Source organism: Octopus sinensis, unplaced genomic scaffold (assembly GCF_006345805.1).
Source record: "Octopus sinensis unplaced genomic scaffold, ASM634580v1 Contig01354, whole genome shotgun sequence".
Classification (NCBI taxonomy): Eukaryota; Metazoa; Mollusca; class Cephalopoda; order Octopoda; family Octopodidae; genus Octopus; species Octopus sinensis.
Window position 1 is genome coordinate 782 of NW_021824784.1, and position 9219 is coordinate 10000.

At 36.6% G+C, this 9219-nt stretch overlaps 1 protein-coding gene across 3 annotated transcripts; it reads left to right on the forward strand.

The window, feature by feature from the left end:
• The first annotated feature begins 1418 nt into the window (after nucleotides 1-1418).
• LOC115227036 (bone morphogenetic protein 5-like) lies at nucleotides 1419-2676 on the forward strand. Of its 3 annotated transcripts, none has more exons than XM_036498496.1 (2): nucleotides 1419-1473; nucleotides 1525-2530. In XM_036498496.1, the coding sequence occupies exon 2, from the start codon at nucleotides 1596-1598 to the stop codon at nucleotides 2379-2381; it is 786 nt and encodes a 261-aa protein (XP_036354389.1). In that variant the 5' UTR covers nucleotides 1419-1473; nucleotides 1525-1595; the 3' UTR covers nucleotides 2382-2530. The 3 variants fall into 3 exon arrangements, 2 of the variants coding, with proteins under 2 accessions (XP_036354389.1, XP_029653836.1); XM_029797976.2 differs by having other exon boundaries at nucleotides 1423-1474; nucleotides 1538-2530; XR_004997023.1 differs by adding an exon at nucleotides 2653-2676 and having other exon boundaries at nucleotides 1424-2494.
• The last annotated feature ends 6543 nt before the right edge of the window (nucleotides 2677-9219 follow it).

Here is a 9219-nt window from a genome sequence, read left to right on the forward strand (position 1 = left end):
GTAAAAAAAAAAAAAAATAAAATAATAATAATAATAATAATAATAATAATAATAATAATAATAATAATAATAATAATAATAAGTTTTGTCTTGGTATAAAAGATGGGCTACAGCAAATATTCTGCTCAATACCACAGATTTGCTTGTCAGTTGTTTGACCTTAACCAGTTGAGCATGTCCCTTAGTGGCTGACGATATGTGCATCTCTGATCACGAGCAGAAGTAGTGGGGGAGCATCATAGCCATGTGTTGAGAAGGATTCTTTGGGGTTTGAATAATTCACCTCTGGAAACATGGGTGTTTCGTTCAACGTCCTTAAACAACCCTTATTCAGGGACCTTTTGAGCGGGATGGGTTACTCGATCTGAAGATAATTCTAACTGGGCCCCACCTGCAAGGTCATGTGCTGTTTATCTTGATATGAGATCACCATGTCGCGCACATATGGTTGTGATGCATGTGCCTGGTGTACCCTTATCAGACGGGTAGTGATGATGGGTATACTGGGCTTCGTGTATTTTACCCCGGTGTCACTTTGATGGCATGCTCTGCTCGCTCACTCAATAATAATAATAATAAAAATAATAATAATAATAATATTTTATATGCTTAAATCTGTTGAGGGCTTATATGCCCCAATATAAGATTATTTTCTTTAATCAATACAATGTATTCAGGATCGATAAATTACATTATCATTTAAGTTCTGGTGGTCGATGTCTCGTGATATTCTTCCGAAGTTTTATGGTCTAGGTTCAAACCTGGTCAAAGCCAACATTCACTTTTCATCTTTCTAAGATCGGTAAAATACCAGTCATGTTACTGGGTTCATTGGTATCGAATTAGTACCCTTCCCTTCTCCCCCCATCCGCCAAAAAAAAATTGTTTTCATCCTTTCGAGGTCGATGTACTCACCCTCTACCCTTAAAACTGTTGGCCTTGTGCCAAAATTTGGAACAACTATTCAGTGGTAAACTTCGCTGATTAATTAATCTTAGTAGTAGTAGTAGTAGTAGTAGTAGTAGTAGTAGTAGTAGTAGTAGTAGTAGTAACAGAAGCAGAAGCAGAAGCAGCAGCAGTAGTAGTAATAGTATTAGTAATAGTAGTAGTAGTAGTAGTAGTAGTAGTAGTAGTAACAAGCAGCAGTAGCAGTAGAAGCAGCAGCAACAGCAGCAGCAGTAGCAGCAGCAGCAGCGGCGGTAGTAGTAGTAGTAGTAGTAGTAGTAGTAGTAGACATTTCAGTCGCCAGGAAGTGAGAACCTAACATTCATTGAGTTAAACTTGTTTACGATGAAATTTCATAATTGCTACATTGTTTTAAATTAATATAATATAATATAATTAACATAAACCAATTAAATTTTCATTTGCATTTATTTATTTATTTATTTATTTATTTATTCATTTATTTATTTAATCTCTCTTCAGATTTCCCAAGAGAAAACGTGGAATCTAAACTGGATCAAGCTAACGACAATAAGAATAATAACAACAATAATAATAATAACAACAACAACAACAACAATAATAATAATAATAATAATAATAATAATAATAATAATAATAATAATAACAACCCAAATCTGGTGTTTGCCATGAAGTTACAACATCCTAAAGATCCGCTAATGGAGACTATAATCCGATCAGCAAAGTTACACATTTATAAACGAGGAGGCAAAATGGATGCCTCGAACGAATCCTCTAGTCTTGATTCATTAATGGAGGTCAACGTGTATCACGTGACTGCCGATTCGAACACAAGCGAAACCAAACGAACTCTTGTCGACACGAAAATCATCGACTTCAGAGAATCCGGTTGGGTGATATTTAATATCCAACAAGCCCTACAAAACTGGTTAGACGGACCTACAAAGAAAGACGGATTACTCAGACTGCAGTTGTCCAGCAAAGCCTGTACGAAAGACCTACATCGTATTTTCCAAGTAAATCGACTGATGAAAAGATCTTTGCGCGACCAAGAACCGCGACTGAACGTAAAGACGTCGGAAAGGTTAATCCTAGGAAGAGTGAAGAGAGACATCCACACTGGCGATTGCGAGAAGGGTGACGGAGAGACGCAGTGCTGTCGCTTTTCGCTGAAAATCGACTTTAAGGAACTTAGCTGGGACGACTGGGTGATAGCGCCCACGTCATTTAACGCATACTATTGTGAAGGCGATTGTGGAAGCAGTCGGTTAGCGAACGACTGGGCTCTTGTAAAGAATTTAATCCACCAAGCGAACCCGGAGAAGATGCCGGTCGGTGTGTGTTGTGTACCGAACGAGTACAAAGGTTTAACGTTGCTGCATTATAACAACGACGGCCAACTGACGCTATCAGAGAAACAGAACATGGTCGTGCAGGACTGTCGATGTCGATAGAGTACACGTTCACACACCATTACCCACGCTCCTTTTCATACATACACACACACACACACATATATACGTGTACATATAAACACACACTTAACTCATTTTCACACACACACACATACACACACACATATATATATATATACATACATATATACGTGTACATATAAACACACACACACTTAACTCATTTTCACACACACACACAAACACACATATATATATACATACATATATACGTGTACATATAAACACACACTTAACTCATTTTCACGCACACACACATACACACACACACACATACACATATATATATACATATATACGTGTACATATAAACACACACTTAACTCATTTTTACACACACACACACACACACACACACATATATATATATATACGTGTATATATAGACACATACACATACCACGCAACATTTTACAGATGCACACACACACACATACATAAACACGCACACACACACACATATATATATACATACATATATACGTGTACATATAAACACACAACTCATTTTCACACAAACATAAACACATACACACACACACACATATATATATATACATACATATATACGTGTACAGATAGACACATACACATGCCACACAACGTTTTACACATGCACATACACACATACACACATGAACACACACACACATATATATATGCACGTGTATATATAAGCACATATACATATACACATATAAGTGATTATTTTCACACATTCATATACAATTACTTGTACATATACACACACAATCACACAGAAAGTGCTGACAACATGGCGATCTCCACTTCACAGCGCGCACGCACACACACACACCACACACACACACACACATCTATATATTAAAATGCTGAAGTTGCGATAATTTCCACTTCACAGAAATATATATATGTATGTGTGTATGTATGCATATACACACACATATACATACATATATATATATCAAAATAAGAAACAAGGATATACCTTGTGTATATATATGTATATATATATATATATATATATATATATATAATATATATATATCTGTATATACGTATCTATATATGTATGTATATATGTATATATATATATATGTATATATGTATATATGATATATATATATATATATATATATATATATATATATATATATATATGTATGTATGTGTGTATGTATGTATGTATGTATGTATGTATGTATGTATCTATGTATATTAATAATACAATAATAATTGTAGATTTAATGCAATCCCTTTCATTCTGGCGGAAAGGGCAACGAAGTAATTTTGGAACAACACACAGAAACCAACAATGGAATTATTATTATTTACATGAAAATCTCGTTCCATGGAACATATTTCCTTTCTCTTTCACTTTTTTTTTCCATTCTTGCCTTCTTTTTCTCCTCTAGTTTTATTTGATGACGGGCAAAAGCCCGAAACGTCAAAGTTTTGTTCCTCTCTTCATTCCAGCGTGAAACTAATATCACAACTGTGTATTTCCAATGCACGTTTGTTTTTATGTGTTGTTTTTGAAATTACTTAGCTGGATATGGATACATACACACACATATATATACACACATATATGTGTGTCTGTGTGGATGTGTGTACATATATATATATATATAATATCTGTTATATACATATACATATACATACATATATATGTATATATATATATTTATACACTTATATATATATGTATATATATATATACACACTTATATATAATATTTATAGTTTATATATATATATACACATATATAACACTTATGTTATATATGTATATACTTAAATATATGTATATATATATATATTTATATACACTTATATATATGTATATATATACACTTATATTTTATATGATATATGTATATTTGTATTATATATATTTATATATTATTATATATTTATATATTATATACACATATTTATATATTTATATATTCTTTACATATATCTAGCTATATATGTATACATATATATATGTATATATGTATATATATATGTGTGTGTGTGCGTGTGTGTGTATGTATGTATGTGTATGTATGTATTACATACATATTTATAATTTATAAATATGTATATATACGTATGTATGTATGCATGTGTGTGTGTGTGTGTGCGTGCGTGTGTGCGCGCGTGTGTATGCATTTACATATATCTATATACATATATTTATGTGTGTGTGGATTCTTACATGCATTATATACACTCAGAAACATACGATAATATACTGTCACACATCCAATGATTAATGCAAGCATGATATACACCTACACAAAAACAAATAAAAGCGTGCCTTACCATCGAGATGGTTAGCTAAGTTCTGTATAGGAATTCCTACGCTATGGCCAAAATGCTTAGCTATCTGCCGTCACAATCGAAATGATTTGGCTAACGATCACTAACTCCAGCATGGCCCTCTAAAGATTTCTACCATCCTGATGGTTTAAACAATGATTGTTAACATCCTGGTTGTTTATTAAACGTTATGTTATTATCACGATGATTAGATAATGACTGCTCGATGGTAAGATACAAATAGAAAAACACACGTACGTATCAACACCCAAACATGCACACATACGAAAACCAAAAAAGAATGCAAAATTGAGGAACTTGTTGTCTTTAACTTATTTAGTGGCGGGTAAGTCACCGAAACCGGTTTCTGTTTCAATTTGGTACCGCTTCTTGAATGTCGCCAGTGCCGTTGTGAAAGCCATGAACACCACAAACCCTCTTACCCTTCTCCCTATGAAACCTCAGGCTACAGAACCTGTCTGAACAGTCGTTATTAAATTATTCTTTCTCCCATTCAAAAGCAAATTGGAAATACAATAAAATAATTATTAAAAAATATATATATATAAATATACAAATAAATAAAGAAAAGCGAAAAAAACTATCTTCGTTGTTGTGTTTATTATTGTAATTAGTAGAAGTAGCTCGGCTGGCAGAATCGTTTGAGCATCAGATGAAAATACTTTGCGGTATTCCGTCTGATTCTCAACGGTCTGAGTTCAGACCTCGCCGAGGTCAACCTTCATTTTGATCCTCTCGGGGTCGATAGTTTGGGTTAAAGTTCTCTCCTCAAAACTGCTGGCAGCCTTATGCTAAAATCAGAAATTCTCATTGAAATTAGTCACAAGCATTTAAGTTCCCGATTTCAATATTTCCAAGGTTGTCGTTGTCTTCATCATAAACCCTGGGACATTATTGTTACAAGTCCAGAGTCTCATAAAGTGCGTTGCCCGGGTTCCATGGCGTATAAGTGATCGAGATCAAGATTGCAACATTTCCCATGGATGGGAAGCTAGTCCATCGCAATGTTACTCCTTTACAGCTGAATGAACTGCAGCAGTGTGAATTTAAGCATTTAGCCCAAGAACGCAACGCATCACCAGTCTGGAAATCGAAACCTCGATCATCGGATTATGAGTGCAACAGTCTAACCACTAGGCCACGCGCCTTTACTTTCTTCTTTATAAAGGATCAGTAAAATAAAGTACCATTTATATACCAGGGTTGATATAATCAACATTTGCTTTCCAAACTATCTGGTCTTGTACCCGAGATTTAATTTTGCAATTTCATCTATTTGTGATCATTTAAATGAGTACCAGTCATGTACTGGTGTCCATTAAATTGATAGTGAGCCTCGCCGAAAAACTTGTGGTATTTCCCTGGTCACGACAACGAGAGTTCCAGTTGATCCCATCAAGAGAACAACCTGCTCGTGAAATTAACGTACAAGTGGTTGAGTACTCCTCAGACAAGCGTACCCTTAATCTCAGGGAGATTTAGCGTGATACAGAATGTGACATGGTTGGCCCTTTGATATACACGTACTACTCATTCTTGCCATATGAGTGAACTGGTGCAACGTGAAAAAAAAAGTGTTTTGTTCAAGGACACAACACGTCGCCGGGAATCGAACTTACGACCTTACCATCGTGAGCCCGAATACCCTAACCACTCAGCCTTCACATAATGGTATATTACCAATGTTAAAAATGTTATTTTTGTATTTAATCATGCATTTCTAAGTTCTAATTTCACCAGTGTGTTTTCCCTTTCATTATTATGGGGGTCGCTAACCGTCCACCCCGCCTAACAGACGTTTCAGTTATATATTGGGATCAATTTAATTATTTTCACCCTTACCTTAGAATATTTGATCTTCCTCCCCATGCCAAGGTAAGCAATCGTTGCTACGTCCCTTTTTCTATCGCAAGTTCAAACTTCGGCTCAGGACCTGGCTTTTCTTCTTTCCAAAGCCAGTTCACATCATTGGCGACATTAATGCTTTATCAGAAAAGCATGAACATCACACAACACAATCTTACTTACGTCTTTTCTATTCAGCCAGATGGTGGTGGAGTAGATTTAAAACGGCCTCTACTCTTCAACGAATTATTTGACAAAGCACCAAAAGTCTCACCTGAACGCAACACGATATCAATCAACTTAGTCATCACCTGTCTACCTCACTTTCTCCCCTCTCTCTCCACCTCTCTCTCCCCTCTCTCTCTCCCCTCTCTATCACCCCTCTCTCTCTCTCTCTCTCTCTCTCTTTCTCTTTCTCTGAGATACTGACACACTTATCTCTAGAAAAGTGACTTGGTTTTCTCACTCTTGCTCTCTCATTCTCTTTCCCTCTCTTTCTCTTTCTCTCTCTCTCTCTGGGGGTACTGACATACTCTCTCTGTGTTTGTTTCTCTCTTACTCTCTCTCACACACCATCTCTTCCTGAGATAGTGAATCTCTCTGTCCCTTTCTCTCTCTCTCTTTCTTTCTCTCTCTCTCTCTCTCTCTTTCTCTGTTTCTCTGTGTCCCTCTCTCTGGGTTAAAGATTCTCTCTTTCTCTGCCTCGCATTCGGTCTCTCTCTTTCTCTCTTTGCCTAATTGTTTCTCTCTTCTCGCCTTCCTCTCTCTCCCTCCTTCCTTTCTCTCTCCCTACCTCTCTCCCTCTCTCTCTCATTCTCTCTTTGTCCTCTCTGGGCTAAAGACTTTCTCTCTATATTTAGCATTCTCTCTTTCTCTCTCTCTCTCTCTCTCTCTCTCTCTCTGGATTAACGAGACTCTCTTTCTATCTCTCACTCTCTCTCTCTCTCTATCCCTCCCCCTCTATCACTATGAAATAGTGATATGCTACAACAACCAGAAAACAAAGAAGAGGTCGTTACTGGAACGAAGAAACTAAAATGACACAAAGCCCTTCGTCAACAAATATGGCCGATCGGACGAATCCCTCCTTTCTTTACATTCACCAGTAATTAAGTCGAAATGGACAGAATTTCCCGATTAACTTTTTCGATCGAAACATGCTAAAAGATCGAAATACCTTCATAACTCGGGTGTTTCATGAGAAGCAAAAGGCAATCCTCTGATATTCTGTATTTTCACAGTTGTTTCAACTATGCCAGGAAGATCAGCTGAAGACGCTTGTTTCATTCCGAGGATACATCTGGAGTCAACTAATCTATATATATAAAACTGAAGTTGTCTGTGTGTATGGCAGGTTTGGTAGTTTTCAACTAACACTATCTCCTCCGAGACCCTGCGGCGCAAGTTGACCAAAATTGAGATTATGATAGAAGACTTGCTCTTCAATCCGTAGAAGATAAAATTCAAATCGGACCATGTTAACACCAAAAATTATTTACATCAAAAAGGTGGGGGGGGGTCTATGAAAATCCCTATATTTTACGATTTTTTGACTGCTGTGTCGCCATTTTTCGGTGTAATTCACTATCTCCTCCGAGACCCTGCGGCACCAGTTGACCAAAATTGAGAGTATGATAGACAAAGGCTTGCTCTTCATTCCGTAGAAGAAAAAATTCAAATCGGACCAAAAATCATTTACATCAAAAAGGTGCTTTTTTTTTCTATGAAAATCCCCATTTTTTACGATATTTTGACTGCTGTGTTGCCAGTTTTCGGTGTATTTCAACCAGAAAAATGTTCACTTAAAGAGAATAACAAGCTACATAATGCAAAATTTTTACTTTTCAAAAATTCCGATTCTAAAGGGTCGAAAAGAAAACAAACCCGAGCAACGCCGGGCGACACTGCTAGTTTGCTATTTAAATTCTAAAAGTTTCAAACTTATTTTTCCTTCGACCATCAATAAATCACATGACACACCATTGAAAGTTATTGCATTGACCATGTTGGATCGTGCCTTTTAATAAAGACGATTGGCGCTTCATGATGTTCGAATCCCGCCCATCGCCTCACCATGGCACCACAGAGCAAGATTTCTGCTTTATTTACTTCTTGAGGTTCGAAATCCTGATAATCGCTTCACTAAAGCACCAGAGAGTAAGATTTCGGTTTTTGTTGGTACTTCATGAGGTTCGAAACTCTAATGATTGCCTCATCATAGCAGCACACAGTCAGATTTTGGTTTTATGTTGGTAGTACATGAGGATCGAAACCCCGATAATCGCTTCACCAAAGCACCAGAGAGTAAGATTTCCGTTTTATGTTCGTACTTCATGAAGTTCGAAACCTTATCAATACCTATTTCTTTATTACCCACAAGGGGCTAAACATAGAGGGGACAAACAACCACAGACATAGGTATTAAGTCGATTACATCGACCCCAGTGCATAACTGGTACTTAATTTATCGACCCCGAAAGGATGAAAGGCAAAGTCGACCTCGGCGGAATTTGAACTCACAACGTAACGGCAGCCGAAATACCGCTAAGCATTTCGCCCGACGTGCTAACGATTCTGCCAGCTCGCCGCCTTATTAATTCCTTCATCATGCAACCAAGCGGCGAGCTGGCAGAATCATTAACACACCGGACAGAATGCTTAG

Bases quoted from the DNA above. Each gene is read 5' to 3' on its own strand.
- LOC115227036 (XM_036498496.1), top strand. From the start codon at position 1,596: ATGAAGTTACAACATCCTAAAGATCCGCTAATGGAGACTATAATCCGA.